This window comes from Puma concolor, chromosome D4 (assembly GCF_028749965.1).
Source record: "Puma concolor isolate L17-30 chromosome D4, mPumCon1.1.hap2, whole genome shotgun sequence".
Classification (NCBI taxonomy): Eukaryota; Metazoa; Chordata; class Mammalia; order Carnivora; family Felidae; genus Puma; species Puma concolor.
This window is the reverse complement of record NC_141679.1, coordinates 74,265,024-74,291,352: the sequence shown is the minus strand read 5'-3', so window position 1 is coordinate 74,291,352 and position 26,329 is coordinate 74,265,024. Positions and strand designations below refer to the sequence as shown.

Genomic DNA, 26,329 nt, shown 5'->3' with positions numbered 1-26,329 from the left:
TCAAAGACAAATTCATTTGTGAGGGCATTTAAATTGGATCATATATTTCATTGGTAAATGTGGGTTTTTTCTCCATTTACTCACAAGGAAATGTCTTTGACTGTGTAGACCCTGGCTTCAGAAAGAACCAGAGGCCTCCAGTCTTGGAAGAATATCGTTTCCATAATGTAATATCACCACCTAGTGGTTCCAAACAACTTCACCAAGTAATCCAGGAAAATTTCTAGCTACACTCCTGGGAATAACTTCATCTCCCCAGAATTTTTTGTTTCTCTATCAAGATAATCTGTGGTCAGGGCACATGGGTGGCTCAGTAGGTTAAGCATCTGACTTCAGCTCAGGTCATGATCTCATGGTTCATGAGTTCGAGCCCCATGGGCTCTCTCCCGTCAGCACAGAGCCTGCTTTGAATCCTGTCTCCCTCTCCCTGTCCCTCCCCTGCTCGTGCTCATGCGCTCCCTCACTCTCTTTCTCTGTCAAAAATAATTTTTTTTTTTGAGAGAGAGAGAGAGAGAGCGCGCGCGTGTGCATAAGCAGGGAAGGGGTAGAGAGAGAAGGGGACAGAGGATCTAAAGTGGGCTCTGTGTGCACAGCAGAGAGCCCGATGTGGGGCTCAAACTCACAAACCATGAGATCATGACCTGAGCCGAAGCAGACACTTAACTGGACTGAGCCACCCAGGTGCCCCAAAAATAAACAAAAAAAATTTTTTAACGTTTATTCATTTTTTGATAGAGACAGAGCATGAGTAGGAGAGGGGCAGAGAGAGAGGGAGACCCAGAATCTGAAGCAGGCTCCAGGCTCTGAACTGACAGCACAGAGCCTGACGCGGGGCTCGAACTCACGGACCGTGAGACCATGACCTGAGCCGAAGTTGGATGCTTTAACCAACTGAGCCACCCAGGCGCCCCTAAACAAACATATTTTTAAAAAGAAAAAAAAAAGATACTCTGTGGTCGATTGTCTAACATACAGTAGGTATTCAATAATTGTTAAATAAATGTATAATAAACAGAAGGGCAAAATAATTTCCTACCCTGGTACCTTATGGCAACTGAAAAGAGACAATTTAAGTCTTTTCCAGATTCCTCTGGATTCCAAAGGGCCTCTAATCATGCTTATCTAACAGCCAGAGGTATTTCTGTCTTTAATTTAGCAAACAATTCCTTTAGGCACATTTGAATAAACAGATTTTTTTAAAGGGTCACTGCTACCATGGATGAAACCTTGACCCGCTCCCATCAAAGGGAGCTTACTGTAATCCAAAAACAACGAAGAACAGAGTCTGTTACCCCAGATACCAGGACCAACACCAAAACAAAAGACCAGCTGGTGCTATAAGGAGGGGAGTGTGGACACAGACCATCTGAAGACTGTTTCACTGACTCTTCTATGCACAGGTCAAACCGGGCCAGGTGTCATTGGAAAGTGTGCTCAGAAAACATGGTGACCAAAACCAAGTGGCCTACTGCTAGCAGGGATCATAAAAAAGAAGAAAAGAGGCCAGAGACTACCTCCTTAGGAATTTAAGGCTACTAGGACAATATCCCAACTAGCTAAGTCTTAAGACCTCTTGTCTGTTTAAGTGCATAAAGCAATTCTAGCTTGAGCCTCCTGGCTGTTAGGTCGTAATTCTCCTGATTCTTATGGCCCAGATGGTGGGGAAATGGCAGTTGGCAACAGTTACCTGGATCCTCTTCCCTCAGAACATTGAGAGGTTGATGCAAAGCGTTGATGAGAGCTTCTTCCCCTCAGTCAATTCTTTTATACATCGTCTCATTCTTCCTTTCTGATTAAAGACGGCTTCTGATCAAAGCCCCAGGCTCTGCTGTGTGTTAAAGAGAGGGAATCAGAGACGCATCAGAGTCCAGCGGATGAGAGGAGCGAGGACCCAGGTTCTAAGCCCAGCCCCCATCACCTGGTGGCCTTTGATTTCTGGCAAATTACTTACCCTCTCCTGCAAGGCCCCCAGGTACTGTGACAAGGGCTGTGGACCAACTCTCGGGGTGCCGATCATACTGTAATCATTGTAGATTTGTACACTCGTTGAGATAACTTTTCGACAGATGTAGTAAAGTGTCATAAAGGGCGCATTTTTTTTTTCCTAATTCACTAAGGCCCCAAATGGGTTATCATCAGCCCTGGATTCTGAGCCTGTTTTCCAGTCTGTAAAATGGACACAATCCACATCTATCTATAGAGTTGGCCGGAGAACCAACCAAAACGGTGGGTATACACTACCTTGAAAAGCCCTAAATTCTGTTTGTGATTTGAGGGATAGGTAGAACAAAGGAGAAACCGTTTTCAGCCTGCAAATGGTTTTCTTCCCTTTGAAAATAGAAGCAAAAGCCAGTGTTCAAAAAGCAGCAAACATTTTCTCACTCAAAATGTCATGATTCGAGAGGGAACTCTGTACCCATCAACAAATCTGAAAAGAATGTGCCAACTGCAGTGAGTTGCTTTACTAAGTAGTTGAACTGGTAATAAAGTAATTAGAATTTCTCTTCTGAGTCTTCAGATAAAATGAGCAAATGAGAGCAAAGCCCTGCCCCATCCTCAGCCACACTACTGGCCACTGGGAGTCAGGTTTGCTCGTGTGGACAGGTCTGAGGGGAGACTAAGGAATTGAAAAAATGTGTATATTTTTAAGTTAGCCCACAGAAGTCATTCTGCAATGTAACGTATGTTTGGGAAATAATTATCTTCAGAAAACAGCCCACATAACGCCTCTTGGATTCCTCTCACTATGAAGATTCAGCTAAGTATAGATCAGTCTAGTAACACAAATGGTGTCATATAATTTTGATTTGGCTTAGAAGAGAGGAATGAGTAGGCAGCAGTTTTAGCTGTCTAATTTGGTCTGTTTTGAGACAAATGTTAAAAAAGAGTTGAACATTTAATCTGCCTTTCTTTGTACAAACTGTACTTAGGGGAACCAAATAATTGATGAGGGATAAGTTTCTCTTACAGAAAGATGTCAGACCCAGTCCTGAATTCCCCCTTCTGGCATAACAGCGTGAGATGCTCCGCAGACAGCTGTCCAGTGAAACTGGTGAAAATAATTTTTTTAAAAAAATGATTATGTCGGGGCACCTGGGTGGCTCAGTTGGTTGAGCGTCCGACTTCAGCTCAGGTCATGATCTCACGGTCCGTGAGTTCGAGCCCCGTGTCGGGCTCTGTGCTGACCGCTCAGAGCCTGGAGCCTGTTTCGGATTCTGTGTCTCCCTCTCTCTCTGACCCTTCCCCATTCATGCTCTGTCTCTCTCTGTCTCAAAAATAAATAAACGTTAAAAAAAAAATGTAAAAAAAAAATGATTATGTCTCTGAAAATGGCCTTAGCAGCATACAACACATGAAGAAACATTTGTTCAAGAAAATCCACAAAATCTCAGTAAGAACAGAGTCTATGCTGTGTGACTCTAGAGCCATGCCCCACCCCAACTTCAGTGAGACAGAAACCACTCCAGACTGCTGCAGCCCATGGACACAGGCCTCCCTCCCCCGGCCCCAAGACAGAGGGCTCTCTCCCTAGGAGGAACAAGATGTCATTGTTTCTCATCCTGCCCCCAGCTACTGGTGCCAGTTAAGTGCTAGCAAGTACCAACAATAGTGGGGGCTCTCTTCTTCCACCTAGCTCCCCCTTATGGGAAGGAGACTTGACCCTGGGTGCAGAGCTGGTGAGAATAATGGATTCCAGCTACCCTTGCCCCAGCTCATGGCCCAGGGTAAAGGCCTTCACTGCCCATATCTAACACACTGGGTACATAAGAGTTCCAATATATCATTCTCTTGGCTTCTAGGTAATCTTGAAATTTTCCTATATTAAAAACTTGAGGGGCACCTGGGTGGCTCAGTCGGTTAAGCGTCCAGCTTCGGCTCAGGTAATGATCTCGCAGTCCGTGAGTTTGAGTCCCCTGTCGGGCTCTGTGCTGACAGCTCAGAGTCTGGAGCCTGTTTCAGATTCTGTGCCTCCTTCTCTCTGACCCTCCCCCATTCATGCTCTCTCTCTCTCTCTCTGTCTCAAAAATAAATAAATGTTAAAAAAAAACTAAAAAAAAAAAAACTTGAAGGACAAAAACATGAAAAAAAAATCCTTCCAAAGACCAAATTCAAGGTCCCCTGAGACTCTGAAATTCTCAGTCTTTACAAGTATCACTGAAACATTCCTACAGACTCAATAATTTAGAAACTAGACCTTTATAGACTCTTTCAGGTTAATATGAAAATGATTATTGGGTGCCATCTCTAAAAGAAACCATTTCCAGAGAATGAGAGGAAAAGCTGGGAACACAGTAGGGTGTCTCACGGGCCAAATTCATCTTCCCTTTCTTTCTTTTTTTAAAGTAATCTCTATGCCCAACGTGAGGCTCGAACTCACGGTCTCAAGATCAAGAGTCACACACTCTGCCGACTGAGCTAGCCAGGAGTCCCAAAATTCATCTTCCTTTAACTGGAAACCTTTCAGAGCTTCAGAGGGGAGATAAAAGTGACCCAGAAAACAGATGAGCAGAAACATGTCTCCCCTCCTCCCAGAAACAGAATGAGTCTTTTGCTTAAGCAGCAGTTGTGTTTAATCACTAAAATTATTCTGTTCCTAATGAAAGAGAAACAATCTAAGTTTAAAAAGGATGAGGCTTTTTCTCCTCAATTATTTTAGAGGCAAGGAGAAATGAACGAGAAAAGCAGAATCTCTATGGTCAGGCCCTGGTAAAGCCTCCAGGGAGCAGAAGTCCCCTCTGCTTTCTGCCCTTATGTCCAAGGTCACCGTCCTCAGGATTCCAAGCATTCTGCTCTGGAGTAAGACTGCCCTGCAGAGTCTTGAAATACTCTCCACTCTCTGACCTGGAGAGCTAGTTCTCCTCATCCTCATCGTCAGTGGCCTGAAGAATCCTCAGTAGTTTGAGCTCAGGGTTCCACCTTGTTCTAGATGTACCATCTGAAAGGTCCTCTGGGCTCCTCTCTTGGGATTCCAGCACAGCGTCCTCCTGAGTGCTGATGTCCTTGTTAGAGGGTTTGGTCTTAGATAATTCAGGATCTGAAAGAAGACCCAGCCAGTAGCTGCACCCGCAGCCCTCTCCCAACTGTGCCAAATGCACGACAGAAAAGGAAGGGCTGCGTGTCATTAGGACCCTTCTGAGGGATGAGGACTATGGCTTCCAGGGAGGTGAACCATCCTTGTCAACAGGAGTTCAGCTCTCCCGGGCCTAAATGACTTACTAAGCTTCCTCCACCCTAGGAACTTACCATCCTTACTGGGGAAGGAATCCAGATAATTCTTCATCTGTGGTCTCTCTGTGGAATCCTGAAATTCATTAAAGTAAGTGTAAGGAAACTTGAATCAAGACTTTAGGAAAGTAAGGGTTTTTCTAAAAGATGCTTTTCTTGGAAAAATTAGCATCTAAGACAGGACAAAATGCCACCTCCTGAGACTAAAGAAAGAACCGTGTATCACACACTCTTTGCCCTCTAGACTGACCAGATGAAGCCAGAACCCACTTTTCTCCATTCCCACCCGTCAGCTTAGGGTGCACTGCCTCCAAAGGTGGCTCCCAACAATTCCTCCAATTCCTCCATGCACATGCTGCCCCTCCCACCAAGAGACAGAGTACGTTTTCTCTCCCCTTGAATCTGGGCTGGGCTTGTGATTTCGTGACTAATAAAATATGGAAGAAGTGACATTGCTCCAGTTTCAGCCCCATCTCTTAAGAACGTGCTTTCATGAGGGGCGCCTGGGCGGCTCAGTCGGTTAAGCATCTGAGCTCAGGTCACGATCTCACGGTTTGTAGGTTTGAGACTCACATCGGGCTCTGTGCTATTAGCTTGGAGCCTGGAGTTTGCTTTGGATTCCGTGTCTCCTGCTTTCTCTGCCCCTTTCCCCGCTCACACTCTGTCTCTTCCTCTCTCTCAAAAATAAACATTAAGAAAAAATTTTTTAAAAGAAGCCCAAACAAGCCACGGAGAGGCCTCATAGAAGAGAACCAAGGCAATTTGGCCAACAGCCCCACCCCAGCCACTGGCTGAAAGCAACTGTGTTGAATGACATCAAGCCAACACCAGAAAAATCATCCAGTCAACCCTCAAAATCACGAGAAATGATCAACCACTGCAGTTCCGGCTTTGAGGTGGTCTGTTCTACAATAATAGATAACAGAAACAGGGCCCTGGCAGAATGGCTCCCATACTCTTACCTGCTTCAAGGTGAGTCCTTCTAACTTCATCCACTGTGGCTGCTTTTGGTCACTTTTCCAACCCAACAGAGTTCTGTGACCTAGTGATCACAAAGCCAATTCAGTTCTCTGCTTATTGGTATTTCATATCCCATTGTTGGGCTTCTAGGTGACCCCTAGTCTATAAGTCCCTACCCCGTCTAGGGTAAGACAGGTTAGAGGAGGTGGAAGGGAGTTCAGCCTCCGAGTTCTACCTGTGAATCTGTTCACCTGGGACTGTGACCACATCTACTACAGAATTAGAGATCGGGGCGCCTGGGTGGCTCAATCGGTTAAGCGTCTGACTCCAGCTCAGGTCATGATGTCACGGTTCGGTCTGTGAGTTTGAGGCCCACGCCAGGCTCTGTGTTGATGGCACAGAGCCTGGAGCCTGCTTCAGATTCTGTGTCTCCCTATCTCTCTTTGCCCATCCCCCAATCACACTCTGTCTGTATCTCAAAAACAAATGAATGTTAAAAGAAAAAAATTTTTAAAAAGAATTAGAGATTAAGTTCAAGTGTATGCTCAATGACTTAGAGTTCCTCCAACAAACCTAAGGGGCAGGTATCTGCACATCTTAGCAGCGAAAGAAGCCCTAACCCTAGGTTTTCAGTTTACGAATACTCCTCTTACCTTGTGGTACCAACCCTAATGTCTCCATATTCACTTCCAAAAATGGAACCCCTCCCTTCCAAAAGCTCTAGTTCTAGGATTCTTCTGCGTCAGTCGTTTCCCCATCTAGTCCCTGAATGCATCCGCCCTTTCCTTTCTCAATTCCCTTCCTCTAAATGAACATCTCCCAAGCTGCCACCAGAGATGTTATGCTAAAAGGCAAAGCCAAACAAGAGACTCCCTTCCTTAACACTTCTGTTGGCTCCCTACCAGCACTGGTTCTCACCCTAGCTGCACACTGGGAGTACTGGGGGTTCCATTTACTGAGGCCCAGGTTCCAACACCAGAACTTCTGATTTAATAGGTCTGTGGTGCATCCTGGGTATTTGAGATTTAAAAGCCCCTCAATTGATTTCAGCGAGCAGTCAAGGGGGAGCACCACGACCTGGAGCAAAGGTCAAACACCTCAGCAGGCTACACAAGCTCCCACCTACCTCTTCAGCCCAACATTTCATCACTCTCTCTCAAATAACCGACAGCTACAATGGACTGCTGTGTTCCCTGAGTAGCCACACTCCTCCAAGATGCCTCTGCTAAAGCTATTCTCACTTCTGGGAATTCTCTTTCATGTCAGTAAAACGCTCCCACATTCAAGATCCAATGCAAAAATCAACTCTTCCATAAACCTTTCTCAACCCGGTGAGGACAGGCCACGGCTCTAAAAACAGGAGCACCTGGGTGGCTCAGGTCTTGATTTCAGGGTTGTGAGTTCAAGCCCCACACTGGGCTCCATGCTGGGTGTGAAGCCTACTTAAAAAAAAAAAAAAAAAAAAAAAAAAAGGGCACCCAATCACCTATTGGAGGCATCAGGAAGAGGAACGAAAAGCACTTAAATGAATTCAGGGCAGTGCTGATCACCCCAGATGAGGAGCTAACCTTGGACCAGTCAGCCCCACCCTGGGCAACAGCCCTAGCTCTGTCTACATCCCACGTGAAGGTCAGGAAGCTTCCTAGATCTTCAGGTCACAGGCCACTGTTGGCATCTGAGAGCTCAATGGGATGGGAAATAAACCGAGAGAGAGAAGCATTCTTCTCAGGAAACAGCTCTCCGGACCCTCCCACTGCCCCAGGGCTGGAGAGCAAATTCTGATGCTGAAACGATCAGCAATGTCCAGTCTTAATAGGGCACCAAGAATCTTCTAAGGTTTCAGGGCATTCTTTCTCCCTTCTGTTCTTTCTTTCTTTTTTCTGCACTCAAACTGAGCAATGTCAGAGAGACCGGGTAAGTATATCCTTCGGCTCAGACACGTGATAAGGACTCCAAAAGGGGGAGAAATATCTCTTCTCGCATCTAGCATGAACACCAGAGGGAAAGAATCTCCTATCAAGATCGGCTACTTGCCTCCTACAGGGGACTAGATAGTATGATCTCAACCCGAGCCTCCAGGAACTAACGTGTAGCTGGGAAGTGGCCCTGGATTCCGCTTCTTTAGAACTCTCTGGGGGCTAATCAGGGGCCCTGGCTCTTTCCTGCCTCCTTGCTTGCTCTTCATCCTCAAATCACTCTGCCTTTTCTAAAGAAATGAGGAAAGATGCCTCTGACTCATGCTCATGGTCATCTCTCAAATGCCCACATGAAAAAGACACCTGGCCCAGCTTGCTTCCTTAGTAAACGTTTGATGGAAGGATGACGTATGGTAGCCCAGCCAAAACGTTCCAAGAAGAATTCCAAATGCCCGACAAAGGCAGGTCCCAAGATGATGGACAAGTTCAGTTCTTCCTGCCCTCGGCTACGTCCTGAGATTCTGTCCCTCCCAAACCCACATTCTCCTTACCATGGCGTGGGCCATAAACCATGGCACCTGAACGTTTATGCAAAATGTTCAGGCTCCCTGGATCGCTCTTGGGTTTCTTTTTAGCCTCCTGAAACCCAAATGAGGAGGAACTGAATTAGGACCTTCGGAAGTGAAGAAAACATTTCAGAAAGAGTCTAAAAGAAGGAAGTCAATATCTGCAACCAGACAGAGAACAGGGAGGTGGACACCTCATACATCCCTTCCTGTTCCAGGCTGTGCCCCTGCCCCAGACCCAGCCAGTCCTAGAGCGCCCCTCACTGCCCCTCTACCTGTCTCTTAGGTGGTGTTTTCACCAGCCTCTGCTGCTGCTGCTGCTTCTGCTGCTGCTGCTGCTGCTGCTGCTGCTGCTGCTGCTTGTGACCTGGTGACCAGAGCACCGGCTCAGTCCTCTTCTCCCTGACAGCTCCCACCCACCCCTGGGCTGCTTGCTCTGCCCTGCTCCACAATGGCGACAACCCCTTTGTCAGAACCAAGCCATTGGTGGTGGGGGGGGGAGGGGGGTGGCGGGGAAGAGGGCTGCTTTCTGAAACTGCAGTTTCCTGAGTTCTACATGTGATCCTGTATGACTCTGGCCACAAACATAACAAAATTGGGACCAAGATCAAGTATGAGCACTGTGGGCTGAGGGGGAACAGTACCTGAAGATCTGACAGCACCAGAAAATCTACCTTCTGTGTTCAGGTTAGAACACAATTTCTTCAAATGTTCAGGATATCTCAATGCTGGTCTCTGAGAGAAAAAGAAGGAAAAGACGAAAAAGAAGAAAAGGAAGAGAGGAGGAGAAGGAGGAGGAGGAAGTAGAGGAGGAGGAGGAGGAGAAGGAGAAGGAGGAGAAAGAGAAGGAAGAGGAGGAGAAGAAGAAGGAGTCATAGGAAAGGAGAAGGGGGAGGAGGAGAGGGAGAGAGGGGAGAAGGAGAAGGAGGAAAAGGAGAAGGAGGAGAGGGAGGAGGAGAAGGGGGAGGAGGAGGAGGAGGAGGAGAAAGAGGAGGGGAAGGAGGAGGGGGAGGAGGGGAGGAGGAGGGGGAGGAAGAGAAGGAGAAGAGGAGGAGAAAGAGGAGGGTAAGGAGGAGGGGGAGGAAGAAAAGGAGAAGAAGAGGAGAAAGAGGAGGGGAAGGAGGAGGGGGAGGAGGAGAGGGAGGAGGGGAGGAGGAGGGGGAGGAAGAGAAGGAGAAGAGGAGGAGAAAGAGGAGGGGAAGGAGGAGGGGGAGGAGGAGAAAGAAGGGGGAGGAAGAGAAGGAGAAGAGGAAGGAGAAGAGGAGGGGAAGGAGAAGGGGGAGGAGGGGGAGAAGGAAGAGAAGGAAAGAAGGGGGAGGAAGAGAAGGAGAAGAAGAAGAAGGAGGAGAAGGAGGAGGAGGAGGGGGAGGAGGAAGTAGAAGAAGAAGAGAAGAAGAAGTCGTAGGAGAAGGAGAAGGGGGGAGGAGGAGAGGGAGAGAGGGGAGGAAGAGAAGGAGAAGGAGGAAAAGGAGAAGCAGGAGGAGGAGGAGGAGAAAGAGGAGGGGAAGGAGGAGGGGGAGGAGGAGGAAGAAGGGGGGAAGAGAAGGAGAAGAGGAGGGGAAGGAGAAGGGGGAGGAGGGGGAGGAAGAGAAGGAGAAGAAGGAGAAGGAGGAGGAGGAGGGGGAGGAGGAAGTAGAAGAGGAAGAGAAGAAGGAGTTGTAGGAGAAGGAGAAGGGGGAGGAGGAGAGGTAGAAAGGGGAGGAAGAGAAGGAGAAGAAGGAGAAGAAGGAGAAGGAGGAGGAGGAAGAGGAGGAAGAGGAGGAGAAGAAGGAGAAGAAGGAGAAGGAGGAGGAGGAAGAGGAGAAGGAGAAGAAGGAGTCATAGGAGAAGGAGAAGGGGGAGGAGGATAGGGAAAAAGGGGAGGAAGAGAAGGAGAAGGAGAAAAAGGAGAAGGAGGAAAAGGAGGAGGAGGAGAAGGAGAAGAAGGAGGAGGAGGAGGGAAAGGAGGATGGGGAGGAGGGGGAAGAGGGAGAGGAGGAGGAGGAGAAGGAAAAGGGTAAGGAGGAGAAGGAGAAGAAGGGGGAGGAAGAGAAGGAGAAGAAGGAGGAGGAGGAGAAGGGGGAGGAGGAGGAGGAGGAGAAGGGGGAGGAGGAGGAGGGGTAAGGGGGAGATGGAGAAGGGGGAGAAGGAGGAGGAGGGGGAGGAGGAGAAGGATGGGGAGGAGGAGGAGGGGGAGAAGGAGGAGGGGGAGGAGGGGAAGGAGGAGAAGGGGGAGGAGGAGAAGGAGGAGGAGGAGGAGGAGGAGGAGAAGGAGGAGGAGGAGAAGGAGGAGGAGAAGAAGGGGGAGGAAGAGAAGGAGAAGAAGGAGAAGGAGAAAAAGGAGAAGGAGAAGAAGGAGGAGGAGGAGGAGAAGGGGGAGGAGGAGGAGGAGGAGGAGAAGGGGGAGGAGGAGGAGGGGGAAAGGGGGAGATGGAGAAGGGGGAGGAGGAGGAGGAGGGGAGGAGGAGAAGGATGGGGAGGAGGGGGAGAAGGAGGAGGGGGAGGAGGGGAAGGAGGAGAAGGGGGAGGAGGAGGAGAAGGAGGAGGAGGAGGAGGAGGAGAAGGAGGAGAAGGAGAAGAAGGGGGAGGAAGAGAAGGAGAAGAAGGAAAAGGAGGAAAAGGAGAAGGAGAAGAAGGAGGAGAAGGAGGAGGAGAAGGGGGAAGAGAAGGGGGAGAAGAAAGAGAAGGGGGAAGGAGGAGGAGGAGAAGAAGGGGGAGGAGGAGGAGAAGGGGGAGGAGGAGGAGAAGGGGGAGGAGGAGAAAGAGGAGGAAAAGGGGAGGAGGAGGAGGAGGAGGAGGGGGAGGAGGAGGAAGAGGAGGAGAAGGGGGAGAAGAAGGAGAAGGGGGAAGGAGGAGGGGAAAGAGGAGGGGAAGGAGAAGGAGGAGATGGAGAAGGAGGAGGGGCGGGAAGAGAGGAAGGGGAAGGGGAAAAGGAAGAAGAAGAGAAGCTCTACTGAAGTCCTTTCCTTTTCCCAAAATGTATCCCTCAAATGCAGGTACCCATCTAGCCAACGAGCACTTTTTGAGAACCCAGTGTGGGCAACGTCATACCAGGAGCTATGGAGAGAGGAAACGGTGCGGAAGTGCAGAAGACACAGAGAATGTTGCTGTCCTCAAGCCCCTCCCCATGCATTTGCTTTCACTACATACAGCCCAGCCCTTCTATGGGGCTTGAGTCCAGCATGGAAGGATAGAGAGAAAGAATAGAAAGTCGCCTCCTCTAGCCTTGGAAAGTAATGAGTTGGGATTTGCATCTAGACATCCCTCTCCGACGCCCCCTGGCTCTTACCTGCAGGGCGAGGCGGTGCACAGATAAAAACATCTTTGCAGAAATGGCACTGTCAGGTCGGCTCTTCTCCAGGGCAAGTTTCTTCTTCATCATGGCCAATTGCGTCTTCATCTCTAGAGAAGGCCTGGCTTTCCCTTCATCAGGCAAAAGGCTGAAGGGGACAGAGACAGCCAGACAGTCAGCGACAGTTGTTCCTGGAGAGTGTGGCTGAGGAAAAAGAGATGAAAAGGGCCACAAATCTGAATACATTTTCCACTTTGGGCCTGAAAATACCTGTACCAACAGGTGTTTTCAGCTCCCTGAGGACAGGCATTCTTACCCCCATTTCGCAAATAAGGGAATGAAATGTAAGATGCTAGTTAAATTACCACAATGCACAAAACCAGGAAGTTTCAAGGCAAAATCCAAAGGTTGTCTCACTCCAAACCACATTTCCCTTCTGCCTCCCACTTACCCATAACTCATCTATAGAAAGAAGAGAGTGGGGGGCGACTGGCTGGCTCAGTCCACGGAGCAGGCAACTCTTGATCTACGGATCATGAGTTCAAGCCCCACATTGGGCATAGAGCTTACTTTAAACACAAAAAGTGGGGGGGGCGTCTGGGGGGCTCAATCGGTTAAGCGTCCGACTTCGGCTCAGGTCATGATCTCACGGTTTGTGAGTTCAAGCCCCACATCGGGCTCTGTGCTGACAGCTCAGGGCCTGGAGCTTGATTCAGATTTTGTGTCTCCCTCTTTCTCTGCCCCTCCCCCACTCACACTCTGTCTCTCTCAAAAGTAAATAAACATTAAAAAAAGTTTTTTTAAGTTAGAAGACAGTAACAGTTCTCATGGAGGTTCAAGTGAGAGAATATACATAATGTGCTTATTTATTTAGCACAGGGCCTGGCAAGTGTAAGTACTTGGTAAATGGTGGCACACTGGTAAGTCTAAGAACTCACTGCACAAGTAAGGGGACAGTTTTGTCCCTACTCAGAATAAGCAGGCTACTAGCCCCTTCTCTGCTTCGGAGAAGAGCAGGTGCTCTGGCTCTACCGCAGGCTCACAGGACACTCACTTCTTCAACAGATCCTGAGGTAATGGTTCCAAGTCAAATTGGTTCCAGAAAGGTATGGACTCTGAAGTTAGTTGCTCAAAAATGTGTACTGGCAAGGGGGGAGGCACATTCATCCTTGGAGGTCCCAGCTGCGTTTCCGTTTTCTGCTTTCTGTAGAGAAAATGGTCTTTCTAGAAAAGCAACAGCGAAGACAAAGCACTCCTTTCAGAGCCACTCCTTCCCATGAACATCCCAGCCTCCCAGACACAACCCTGGCAAGCCAAACCCCTGGTCTCCAGACCCACTCCAGCAGCACCCTCCTCTGCACTGTGAGGGCCACCACATTTTCGCTCCCTGGCTCCCCATCCTATTGCTGAATTCAGATCATACAGGGACTAGTTGTTTCGTTTTCCCAAAAGGTTATTAATTCATTCACTGAGAAAACTGAACAAGTATTTGTTGGCCAGTGATGTGCCAGGCACAGGGCTGGGGCTGGGGATTCAGCAGTGAATAACATGGAGGAATCTTCCCTCTCTGTGACTTACTCAGGGTTACATTTACTCATAAGGGGGGGAATGAGAAACTCAAGTCCATTATAACCCCTAGTCCACTGAAGTTGTCTTTTTGTCACACTGGGAATTTGTCTTTAATCAGCCAAAAATTCCCCCTGAATACCCAACACTTCCTCCTAACTTCTCTTCAAGATACTCTTCACCTTCCTACAGGGAGGAGGTAGAGAAGAGAGTCTCAGAATAGAAAATGCTTTGGTAATTATTCCCTAAGAGGGGTTTTCTTTTGCAGATTTTGTTCATTTAAAAAGAACGGAGAGGGGCGCCTGGGTGGCTCAGTCGGTTAAGCGTCCGACTTCGGCTCAGGTCACGATCTCGCAGTCCGTGAGTTCGAGCCCCGCGTCGGGCTCTGGGCTGATGGCTCAGAGCCTGGAGCCTGCTTCCGATTCTGTGTCTCCCTCTCTCTCTGCCCCTCCCCCGTTCATGCTCTGTCTCTCTCTGTCTCAAAAATAAATAAAAAACGTTAAAAAAATTAAAAAAATAATAATAATAATAAATAAATAAATAAAAAGAACGGAGAAAGGGGGAATGTAGTTGAAAGGAAAAATGAAATAAAATAACCAAAACTCTGTACAGAGTAATATCATAAAGGTTTGACCAAAACCTCAAACTTACAGCTACACAGTTCATTTTGCCATCCTGGCTGGAGACAATGCGCTTCTTCTCAGCTGGTCTTGAAACAAGAAAAACCACAACTTATTCCCAGCCATCTTAAACAGAAGCACCACGGGTATTTGTGAATGGTGACCATGAAGATTTCCATCCTCTATTCAGTACTCAAAGATGGCTGGCTAGAAGTCCAAAGGGACCAACTACCCAGAAGCTGCTAAAACCAAGACCTAACCTTACATCTAAATTAGGTTCCCTACCATTCTCTCTTTATTATTTGATTATTATTATTATTTGTCCCGTTATTTGATTTCATAGCATTAATCTAAATGAGTAATTATATACTTAGGTGTGGTGATGTGTGTAAGGTCTGAATCCCCCACCACCACCCTAAGACTGTAGGAGGTCAAGGACCAAAGTCAATTTGGTTTTTCACTGAATTCTCACTGCTCACCATAGAGGAGATACTCAAGTATTTTTTTTGTACTGTCATCTTCCTCCTCCTTGCCTGGAACATGGATATGATGGCTGGAGCTCTAGCAGTCAACTTAGACCTTAAAAGCCCCCATGAAACACCTTGAGAAAATGAAACCCATGGGCTAAGGATGATGACCAGAGAGCCAAAAGGAGCTCTGGTTTCTGATTACCTCATGGAGTTGACATACCAGCCCTGGCCCACCCACATCTGGGTTTTTTGGTTTTTGTTTTTTGTTTTTTTTACATAAAAGGAAATAAACCCTTAGGGGCTTTTTGTTTACATCACACACACACACACACACACACACACACACACTCACATACCCACACACACAAATGCATGTATGCAGAATCACTGACAAGAACTTTTTTCTAAATTTTTTTTTAATGTTTTTATTTATTTCTGAGACAGACAGAGCATGAGCAGGGGAGGGGCAGAGAGAGAGGGAGACACAGAATCGGAAGCAGGCTCCAGGCTCCGAGCTGTCAGCACAGAGCCCGACGCGGGGCTCTAACTCACAGACTGTGAGATCATGACCTGAGCTGAAGTCAGACGCTTAACTGACTGAGCCACCCAAGCGCCCCTCTGATAGGATCATTTAAAAAACAAAAAACAAAAAAACAATGAGGGGCTCTTGGGTAGCTCAGTTGATTAAGCATCTGACTCTTGATTTCAGCTCAGTCATGATCTCACAGTTCATGAATTCCAGCCTCACATCAGTCTGTCAGTTCCAGCCCCGCGTCTGCACTGTGAGTACAGAGCCTACTTAGGATTCTCTCTCTCTCTCTCTCTCTCTCTCTCTCTCTCTTACTCTCTGCCCCTCCCATGTGCTCTCGCTCTCTCTAAATAAATACATGAATAAATAGGGGCATCTGGGTGGCTCAGTTGGTTTAAGCGTCCAACTTCAGCTCAGGTCATGATCTCACTGTTCCCAAGTTCAAGCCCCGCGTCAGGTTTCAGATTCTGTGTCTCCCTCTTGCTCTCTGCCCCTCCCCTGTTCACGCTCTGTCTCTCTCTCTCTCTCTCTCTCTCTCACAAAGATAATAAAATAAACATTAAAAAAATTAATAAACTTAAAAAAAAAGGAAAGAGAATAAGATCCTTTTGTGGTTCAGGTGCTTCCCTCAAAATTTGTTACCACCTCAGCATAGTACCCATCTGATGTTAAAAAAAAAAAGAAAAGTAATAAAATGAAATAAGATTCTTAAGTCACACCACATCTAAACAGTCACTTAACAAGAATCTGAAAGCCTCAGCACTCATGAAAGAAAACCCAAACGCTGCCTTTCAATGTTATCGGCATTGCCAAGCCTTTGGGCCTTCACCAAATGATCCTTCTGCTTTGCACATAGGTTCTACCTGCTATCCACTTTGTGCCACGGAGCCGGGCCTTGGGGCTGAGACCAAACATTCACATGCTTCACTGAAAACGTTTCCACTAGCTGGGGACGACTAATAAGAAAAACTGATAGTCAGGAAGCATCTGTTTCTTAGACCCCACAAACACACTGGGCTCTATGTTGCATGCTATTTACGGCCATGATTTGATGTAGAGAAGCCCCCCCACATGAAGCACAAAGTGCATTAAATAGAACCCCAGTGGAGCAAGAAGCAAATATAAGAGACCATGACCTTCTTCTCTACATGGCCTCCTGATACTTGCACTGAGGTGGCTAAAAAGGAGATCACGTAAATGAAGCCCGCACAGGGCAGTGAGGGGTGGCGGGGGGGGGGGGGGGGGCCTTGCAGAACACAGGAGTTGAAGGCCCCCACGTTCTAGACACAACACTCACCTCGCATGCCTCTCTGGTTGTTCTGGGATCCAGACGACAACCATATTTCTAACATCTTGAGAGCTAGGAAGTCGTGTCTCATTCAGATTCAGCACTGAAAGCTAAGAGAAACACGTGAAGCCTACATATGGCTTGAAGGTAGCAGCTCCTGATGCATTCGGAACTGGCTTAAGAACCGAATTATCGGGGCGCCTGGGTGGCGCAGTCGGTTAAGCGTCCGACTTCAGCCAGGTCACGATCTCGCGGTCTGTGAGTTCGAGCCCCGCATCAGGCTCTGGGCTGATGGCTCAGAGCCTGGAGCCTGTTTCCGATTCTGTGTCTCCCTCTCTCTCTGCCCCTCCCCCGTTCATGCTCTGTCTCTCTCTGTCCCAAAAATAAATAAACGTTAAAAAAAAAAAAAAAAAAGAACCGAATTATCAGGCTAGCCTAAAGGGGATGGTGGTGCAAATGACAAAAAGACATTTCTCACCCCTAAATCGTCTTTATAACGCTGCCTCACGAAACCAGACACCGGAATGGGTACTCTACACGAGTGAGCATGTTTAAGCAAAGAGTCCCCCCTGCCTCCCTGTGACATTAGGGTAGCATTCCCTGAGCACTGACAGTGCAGAACCTGCTTGGGATTCTCTCTCTCCCTCTCTCTCTGCCTCTCCTCTCCTCACACTCAGGTGCATGTGCTTGTGCTCTCCCTCTCTCTCAAAATAAATAAATTTTAAAAAGAGAATAAAATAGAATAGGACAGAAACTATCAAAGAACATCACTCATACTTAGGGGTAAGGGTCGTTTTATGCTATTCTGTTGCAAAACGTATTTCTTACTGGAAGTCATAGTTAAAAAAGTTTGACAGTTATCAGAGTAGATGACCTAAAGGCCATTTTGGGTGTGACATTTCAGCATTTTAATTTCCCCCCACTATGAGATGCCAGGGTTTACTTTGTAGCTGAACATGCTCTGTGTAGGACACAGACAGGAAAGTCTTACCTATGCCAAATGGCCACAGATCAATCCCACTTGTGTCTGGGATTTCTGGAAACAGTATAGTATGTAAAGAAAGGCATTAGCACAGAGCCTAGCATATACTAAGGGCCCAATATTAGTTAGTTATCACTGTCATCATTCAGATTCTAGTCATCCTCAATGTTAAATAACGACAAGTATTTTATCCCCACTAGTAAACAGAAAATGCTGAGGGAGTACCTTTTTAATTCTATGATTTACCTTAGGAGACTTGTCAGTATAGTGGGTGAAATCTTTGTCAGGTAGATCCTTCCGAGGCCTAAAAAATAAGAGTTTCCAAACATGACACAGAGACACGAACAACTTACTGGGACGACAGTCGGTGCTATGAGGAAAAGCCTTGTGCTCATCCACAGAACATCTCGGGGTTTAGTACTCACTGAGTGAACGTATGGTCTCCCCATTCCCTTAAGTTGTGCTTGCTTCTTTGTTCTGGAACAGCTCCCAGACACTGTACACTGCAAACACTTCACAACTGTTTGTTGCATCAAACTGAATTCAGAGCCTATGCCTCCCTCTTTCCAGCCACAGAGAGCTATGTCGCCATCAATAAAAGTTGACTGAGTACCCTTGATGTAAACATTCAAAGCATATTAAATAAGCAAAATGTGGTATTTCTGTACGATGCAATGTTTTTCAGCCTCAATGAGGAATGCAATTCTGACACACGCTCCAACACAGATGAATCTTGAAGCCATTATGCTAAGTGAAATAAATTAGATGCAAAAGGACAAAAATCGTATGATTCCACTTATATAAGGTAGCTAGAGTAGGCGAATTCATACAGACAGAAAGTAGAATAGACATTAACAGGAGCTAGAGGGAGGAGGGAGTGGGAAGTTGCTGTTTAATGGGTATGGAGTTCACGTTTGAGATGATAAAAAAATTTCTATACATCATCAGGGAAATACAAATCAAAACCACAATGAGATACCACCTTACACCTGTCAGAATGCCTAACATTAACAATTCAAGCAACAACAGATGTTGGCGAGGATGTGGAGAAAGAGAATCTCTTTTGCATTGCTGGTGGAAATGCAAACTGGAGCAGCCACTCTGGAAAACAGTATGGAGGTTCCTCAAAAACCTAAAAACAGAACTACCCTTCAACCCAGCAATTGCACTACTAGTCATTTATCCACGGGATAGAGGTGTGCTGTTTCGAAGGGACACATGCACCCCCATGTTTATAGCAGTACTACCAACAATAGCCAGAGTACGGAAAGAGCCCAAATGTCCATCGATGGATGAATGGATAAAGAAGATGTGGTATATACATATATAATAGAGTATTCTGGCAATCAAAAAGAATGAAATCTTGCCATTTGCAACTACGTGGACAGAACTGGAGGGTATTATGCTAAGTGAAATTAGTCAGTCAGAGAAAGACAAAAATCATATGACTTCACTCATGTGAGGACTTTAAGAGACAGCACAGGGGTGCCTGGGTGGCTTAGTCGGTTGAGTGTCCGACTTCGGCTCAGGTCATCATCTCACGGTCTGTGAGTTCAAGCCCCGCATCAGGCTCTGTGCTGACAGCTCAGAGCCTGGAGCCTGTTTCGGATTCTGTGTCTCTCTCTCTCTCTCTGACCCTCCCCCATTCATGCTCTGTCTCTCTCTGTCTCAAAAATAAATAAACATTAAAAAAAAATTTTTTTTTAAAGATTAAAAAAAAGAGACAAAACAGATGAACATAAGGGAAGGGAAACAAAAATAATATAGAAACAGGGAGTGGGACAAAATATAAGAGACTCTTAAATACGGAGAACAAACTGAGGGTTACTGGAGGGGTTGTGGGAGGGGGGATGGGCTAAATGGGTAAGGGGCACTAAGGAATCTACTCCTGAAATCATGGTTGCACTATATGCTAATTTGGATGTAAATTAAAAAAAAAAAAAAGTTCTAGAAATGGATCGTGGTGATGGTTGCACAACACTGTGAATGAACTTAATGCTGCTGAACTGTACACTTAAAAACAATTAAAATGGTAAACTTAATGTAACGCATATTTACCACAAAAAAAAGAATACTGTCCCCTTACGTTTTCATATCACTTGCATTATATTTATTTGTTAAAACACGTTAAGTGTACGAACGAATAAATATTCCAAGGAAGTGTAAGATAAAGACCCAACTCCTGAGCCTGATCTATGTGATGTTGGCCGCTGTTTGTTCTCCAGCTCCCTAGCCTCACCTCTGCCCACCCTCCCATTCCTGCTCTATGTTGCATACACGATGGACCCTTTTCCTCATACCTAAAGAACTTCCTCTTGCCTCCTGGCCTTTGGATATGCTATTTCTGTAGTCCAGAACACTCTTCACGTCCATCTCCCACCTGCAACGCCCCACTTCACCAGACTGTCCAAATTTCAGGGGTAGGCACAGGTGCCACCTGCACAGAAGACGGTGCCCTTCTCGGCACACGGAATGGTTCTCTGCCTCCCCGGCTAGGCTGAAAGCCCTTTGGGGGTAAAGACTATCTTGCTGGGGGGCCTGGGTGGCTCCGTCAGTTGAGCATCCAGCTTCGGCTCAGGTCATGATCTCGCGGTTCATGAATTCCAGCCCTGCATCAGCTCACTGGTGTCAGCACAGAGCCTGCTTCAGATCCTCTGTCCCTCTCTCTCTGCCCCTCCCCCCCTTTCAAAAATAAAAGACTTAAAAAAATACTGAATCTTGTTTACCACTGAATCCCCAGAGACCAGCAAAGTGGCCCCCACTAAGATACATTTGTGAATTCAATGAGTGACAACATGAGTGACGTCATGGCCTTTGCCTCCATAGGCCCTGGCTGGGAGAAGCCATCTTCTTCCCGAGGTTCAAGTCCTAGAGAACCAGAAAGTAGTCCTACCCTTTCCCATACGGCATTTAGCCTACCAGAAGCCACCAAAGGCTGCTTACATCAAACAGGAGAAAAGGAACCAGTACAAGGACTGCCGGGAGTGCCTTGACTCCAGGCCATAAGGTTTCGAATTTTACAAGTCTTAAGTTCTCCACAGACGTCTGTCCCTTCGCTTCCCCTATCAGCAAGCACTAACTGGGTGCCTAGATTCTGTGGGCGATTCAAAAGGAAACCATTGTTTCTGCCTTCAAGAGCTTACAAATAGTTTCATACCTAAAAATAAAAGACAAGAGAGAGAGCATGTGTGGACACAGTTTTCTGATGACCTGCAGAGGCTGATGAGGTGCTCCCCGTGGTGGCCTGAATTGTGCCCACAAATTCTTACGTTGAATCCTGACCCTCAATACCCCGGAATTTGAGTCCCTCAGTATTTGGAGAGAGGGTCTTTAAGGAAGTAATTAAGGCAAAGTGAGGTCATATTAGGCCTGTCTACAGGCCCTAATCCAATGACTGGTGCTCTTATTAAGAAAAGGAGGTAGGGGATTAAGAGTACACTTATGATGAGCACTGAGTAACTCACAGAATTGTTGAATCAGTATATTGTACACCTGAAACTAACATAATAATAATAATATTAACTATATTGGAGTTAAAATTAAGCACTTAATTAACAAAGAAGAAAAAGATATTGGGACAAAGACACACAGAAGAAAGATCATGTTAAGACATAGGCCACCTAGGGGCACCTGGGTGGCTCAGCCGGTTAGGTGTCTGACTTCAGCTCAGGTCATGGTCTCGCAGTTTGTGAGTTTGAGCCCTGCGTTGGGCTCTGTGCTGACAGCTCAGAGCCTGAAGCCTGCTTCAGATTCTCTGTCTCCCTCTCTCTCTCTTCCCCTCTCCCCCTCATGCTCTGTCTCTCTCTCAAAAATAAATATTAAAAAAAATTTTTTTTAATAAAAAAAAAAAAGACATAGGCCACCTACAAGCCAAGGAGAAAGGGTTCAGAAGAAAACAACTCTACCAATACCTTATTCTCGGACTTCTAGCCTCTCGACTGTGAAAAAATATATTTGTGTTGTTTAAGCCACATAGCCTAGGGTATTTTGTTACAGTGACCCTAGCAAACTAATATAACCCTATTTTAATCAAGTCCTACAATAAAAATAAAGCTTTCCTTTTGTTTCCCACTGCCTATTCACCATTTCTCTAACTGAACTAGTGGCCTTTTTATTTTTAAGTTAATTTATTTATTTTTGAGAGAGAGAGAGAGAGAGAGAGAGAGACCACCCGAGCTGGAGAGGGGCAGAGAGAGAGAGAGAGGGAGACACAGAATACGCAGCAAGCTCCAGGCTATGAGCCTGGAGCCACCCAGGCGCCCTGAACTGGTGTTTTATTTTTAATTTAGCTTTCTCAGAGTCTATGGGTCAAGGAAGTCAACTCAGAATTTTGAGATAGGAGGCTCATAAGGGAAGACTCCATGATAATTTACCTGCCTTGAAATTTGGAGTCAAACTTTGAACCTTGACACAATAAAGAGGGAGCTTTGGTGAAGGTAAATCCTGATAAATGACCGTGAGCAAGTCTCTTGGCCCGGAAGCAGGAATCTGAGATGTTTACAATGGTGAGCACTGGGGATTTGTCTAAGAAAAAAGACAAGAAAACGTGTAAAATGTCAAAAGGGAGCCAAGCGAAAATAGTTCAAAGATCTTACAAGGAAGAAGCAGGGCTAAATTCACCTTCATTATTCAGAGCTGTTTTGCAGGGAGGGCCCAGGATTCGAGGGTGGCCCCTCTCAACCCGGCGGATCGTTGCCCAGCACTGTGGATGCTGACAAACAGCCAACTTGCAGGTGGTTTCATCCCACTGGCTCTCATCTGGCAAGTCCATAGCTACAACTGGTTTAGGACAAAAGCCAATCGCACAGCTTTCCAACCCTCTAGAGTAACAACAACCACATAATTAGAGCATATTATACATTAGCCGTGACATCCAGATCTTAATTTGGACTCAAAGCATAAAATATTTCTATTGAACCCATATACATAAGTGATGGTCATAGGATAATTAAGAATTGGGTAACAAGTGGGGCATCTGGGTGGCTCAGTTGGTCAAGCATCCAACTTGGGCTCAGGTCATGATCTCACAGCTTATGAGTTCGAGCCCCACATCAGGCTCTGTGCTGACAGCTCAAAGCCTGGAGCCTGCTTTAGATTCTGTGTCTCCCTCTCTCTCTGCCCCTCCCCTGCTTGCACTCTGTTTCTCTCTCTCTCCCTCTCTCTCTCTCTCTCTCAAAAATGAATATTTTTAAAAAATTAGGTAACAAGCAACTCAGCCATTAAAAAGAATAAGGGGCACCTGGGTGGCTCAGTCAGTTACACATCCGACTCTTGATTTCAGCTCAGGTCATGATCTCACGGTTCCTGAGTTTGAGCCCTGCATCAGGCTCTGCACTGACAACACAAAGCCTGCTTAGGATTCTCTTGCTCCTTCTCTCTCTGCCCTTCCCCCATTTGCTCCCCACATTTTTAAAAAATGAATGAAATCTTGCCACTTGTAACAACATGGATGGATCTAGAGACTATAATGATAAGAGAGCTGAAAAAGTCAAAGATAAATACCATACAATTTCACTTATAGATGCAATTTAAGAAACAAAACAAAGGGACAAAGAAAAAAAAAGACACAAACCAAAAAAGAGCCTCTTCACTGTAGACAACAAACTGATGGTTATCAGAGGGGAGGTGGGGGGTGGGGGAAGGATGAGATAGGTAAAAGGGACTAAGAGTATATTGTGATGAGCCCTGAGAAATGTATACAATTGTTGAATCACCATATTGTACACCTGAAACTAATATAACTCTGCATGTTAAGTATTTTAGAATTAACATTTTTTAAAAAGAAGCCTGGCTAACAAGCAAGTATGAAAACGGCTCAGCACGAAATGGAGGGGGCTAGAGTTTTTGGAGCCAACTGACTTCACGTCTCCTACTTGGCCATTTAGTAGCTGAGTGACTTGGCACTTAAGCAATCTGAGCTTCAGGTTCTTTATCTGTAAAATGAGGATAAGCCTATTTCACAGAGTCATTATAAAAATTAGTTAATGGGTATGAAAAGATCTGGTGGGGCACCTGGGTAGCTCAGTAGGTTTAGCATCCAGCTTGAGGTCAGGTCATGATCTCACGGTTTGTGAGTTCGAGCCCCACATCGGGCTCTCTGCTGTCAGCAAAGAGCCTGCTTTGGATCCTGTCTCTCTCCCTCTCTCTCTCTCTCTCTGCCCCCACCCTGCTCACTCTCTTTCTCTCAAAAATAAAAATAAAATATTAAAAAATAAAAGGTCTTATAAGGAAGAAGCGAGGCTGACTAAACTCACCTTCATTATTTAGAGCTGTTTTGCATTTAAGAAAAATAAGTTTGAAAAAAGCATAGAGTTCAAAATTAAGTATTAGCATCCTTTCCTTTTCCCCTTCATTAATCATTAGGGAGAAGACACCACCATCTCCAAAAAGCCTTATCAAATTAGAACTAAGGCAGTCACAGAAGTGCTTGACATGCCTTTAGATGGCTTGAACCTTTGGAAAACGTGCTTCATTTGTCAAGATGCTCCAATTCTCAAACAGGCAACGAAAATACCCACCAGAAATGAGCGGGTTTACTCAAACATCAAGACAGTAGACTTGCAGTCACATCAGAGGCCTCTGGCTTTTCATATACTGGCTGTATGGTCCTAGGCAAGTGACTTCACCTCCCTCAGCTTGCTTCCTCATATAAAGAGGGGATGGGAAATCTCGAAGTAGAATTGAAGAGCATTAAAGGAAATGTACTTCAGGGGCGCCTGGGTGGCGCAGTCGGTTAAGCGTCCGACTTCAGCTCAGGTCACGATCTCACGGTCCGTTGAGTTCGAGCCCCGCGTCGGGCTCTGGGCTGATGGCGCAGAGCCTGGAGCCTGTTTCCGATTCTGTGTCTCCCTCTCTCTCTGCCCCTCCCCCGTTCATGCTCTGTCTCTTTCTGTCCCAAAAATAAATAAACGTTGAAAAAAAAAAAAATTTAAAAAAAAAAAAATAAAAATAAAAAAATAAAGGAAATGTACTTTTATGTATCATATACAATAGGGGCTCGATGAGTAGTATCATCTTTCTCTCTCCGGAAATATTTTAGGCAATCACTACCACGTGATCCCTGATAACTTTTTAAAGACAGTATCAATTTCTTCTTCTTTTTATTCAACGCATCTATTGACTGCCAAATATGTGACGGGACCTGTTACCGGCATAGAGAACAGTAATGAACAAAATAAGTCCCTGTTCTGAAGAGCCTATAAATTAGACCAAAGATAGTGACCTATTGGCATGGGATCACACCTGTCCCATGCCTTGTTTTGTCTGGTCTGCACTTTGAGCCATTTTTTTTAAATGGAAATAGTAGGGGCGCCTGGGTGGCTCAGTCAGTTGAGCGTCCGACTTCGGCTCAGGGCATGATCTCGTGTTCCGTGAGTTCGAGCCCCGCGTCGGGCTCTGTGCTGACAGCTCAGAGCCTGGAGCCTGTTTCAGATTCTGTGTCTCCCTCTCTCTGACCCTCCCCCGTTCATGCTCTGTCTCTCTCTGTCTCAGAAATAAATAAACGTTAAAAAAAAAATTAAAAAAAATAAATAAATGGAAATAGTCCACAATGTTCAGATTTCTGGTTCCTCTTAAAGATCAAAATACTTGACAACACGGTGGTCCCAATTCTGACTAGATAGCAATTGGATGGAGCTAAGCGTCTCCTGGTAACTTTAAACCAGACCTATTGTTCTATCCAGATGGAGAGGTCAGCCACCAAACCCTATAATCTCTAACCAATGCTACTTCCGTTGCCGTTTATCATTGCAGTTGCTCTTGTTTTTCTCATGATAAGGAAGTAGATCTCCACGCTCGTGTCTCTGTCAAAAGCTGGAAAATTGGGATGCCTGGCTGGCTCAGTCGGTAGAACATGCGACTCTCTATCTCCCATCCTAAGCCTGAGCCCTAGGTTGCCTGTAGCGATTACTCAAAATAAATATATATATATTTTAAAGCAGGAACATTAAGGGTGACGTGAGAGCATGTTTCAAGGGAAAAAAACCATTGGTGCTCAGTGGGAATGAGGACAGTTTCTACGTACATGAAAATGATACAACTTAGAAACCACTGCAAAACCATGGTAATGTGTTTGACTGGGAAAGATGTATGATCCTCAATTCAATGAACTAAAAAATAAATACAATTTTAACAGGGTTTGGTTTTGAATGGAAGGCACTGTCGCGTTATTCTTACACCGGCTGCTTACTGCCCTTTCGTTACCTGACAAGCCCGAACTGAGGCCCGAGGTCTAGTCATGCCCATTTCTATGTCGCCAGCGTTAGGGCTGTACTGGCAAAGAAGTCTGCGTTCAACAATTCTAGGCGACAAACATCCTCAATGCGATTACAAAATTGGGAGGGGTAAAAAGATTAAAGATGGACATCAGGTCCCGTAGAATCGAAAAAAGATACCCGCTTCGTTCCGCAAAAGGGAATTGGGAAAGTCTGGCCTCGGAAGGCCGCGCTACCAAAAGCCACGCCAAACTGCCGGGACGCCGTAGCGCACTCCGAAAACCGGTCCCCTCCAGAGACCGGGTGGAAGAGGCGAGGCCCCGCCCTCCAGGCCCCGCCTTCCGTTGGAAGAGGAGCCCCGCCCCGTCCGCTCGGTCCTAGCCTCGGTCTCCTACTCTAGCCTCCAGGCAGCGCCGTTGCCAGGCAGCGGCACAGAACACTGTGGGAAAGGGACGGAAGCCCCAGTGAGCCATACTTGATCCGATGAGAAGGCTCCAGACGTGGTGGCGGTGTGAAGCAGAGAAACGAGCATGGGAAGGGACCCTGAGTCCCCGTGGGGTCGGACGGAAGCCCGGGCGGGCCAAAACCGTAGCGGCGTGGAAAGTTCAGATCCTTGGACGACTCGAGGCGGAGGCGGAGGCGGGGCTGGGTGAGGAGGGAAGCTATGGGGCGCGGGGCACTGTGGGACACCGTGTGGGCAACGTGGGGCGGGACGGAAGCCT

At 46.5% G+C, this 26,329-nt stretch overlaps 2 protein-coding genes across 3 annotated transcripts in view; both read right to left on the bottom strand.

Annotated features, from left to right (window-relative positions):
- Nucleotides 1-1,810, bottom strand: part of RGS3 (regulator of G protein signaling 3) — a 140,361-nt gene extending 138,551 nt beyond the window's left edge. Inside the window, exon 1 of the mRNA XM_086683765.1 lies at nt 1,688-1,810. The gene's annotated coding sequence lies outside the window, so the exon portion shown is untranslated. The remainder of the gene's footprint in view (nt 1-1,687) is intronic.
- On the bottom strand, nt 1,697-26,268 carry CD4H9orf43 (chromosome D4 C9orf43 homolog). Of its 2 annotated transcripts, XM_086683775.1 has the most exons (15): nt 25,597-26,268; nt 22,015-24,037; nt 21,768-21,918; nt 17,641-17,698; nt 16,422-16,522; nt 14,157-14,214; nt 12,994-13,163; nt 11,937-12,087; nt 9,313-9,403; nt 8,944-9,035; nt 8,654-8,741; nt 6,189-6,268; nt 5,245-5,302; nt 4,843-5,035; nt 1,697-1,828 (listed from the first exon to the last, which is right to left on the bottom strand). In XM_086683775.1, the coding sequence occupies exons 2-14, from the start codon at nt 22,163-22,165 to the stop codon at nt 4,851-4,853; spliced, it is 1,434 nt and encodes a 477-aa protein (XP_086539901.1). In that variant the 5' UTR covers nt 22,166-24,037; nt 25,597-26,268; the 3' UTR covers nt 1,697-1,828; nt 4,843-4,850. The 2 variants fall into 2 exon arrangements, with proteins under 2 accessions (XP_086539901.1, XP_086539900.1); XM_086683774.1 differs by lacking the exon at nt 1,697-1,828 and having other exon boundaries at nt 4,548-5,035.
- Between the last annotated feature and the right edge of the window lie 61 nt (nt 26,269-26,329).

Coding starts and splice junctions, on each gene's coding strand:
- CD4H9orf43 (XM_086683775.1), bottom strand. CDS start 22,165: ATGGACTTGCCAGATGAGAGCCAGTGGGATGAAACCACCTGCAAGTTG. Junction 12,088..12,993: donor CCTCAGGATCTGTTGAAGAA/GTGAGTGTCCTG, acceptor TGTCCCCTTCAG/CCTTTTGCCTGATGAAGGGA. Junction 5,303..6,188: donor AAGGACTCACCTTGAAGCAG/GTAAGAGTATGG, acceptor AATGAATTTCAG/GATTCCACAGAGAGACCACA.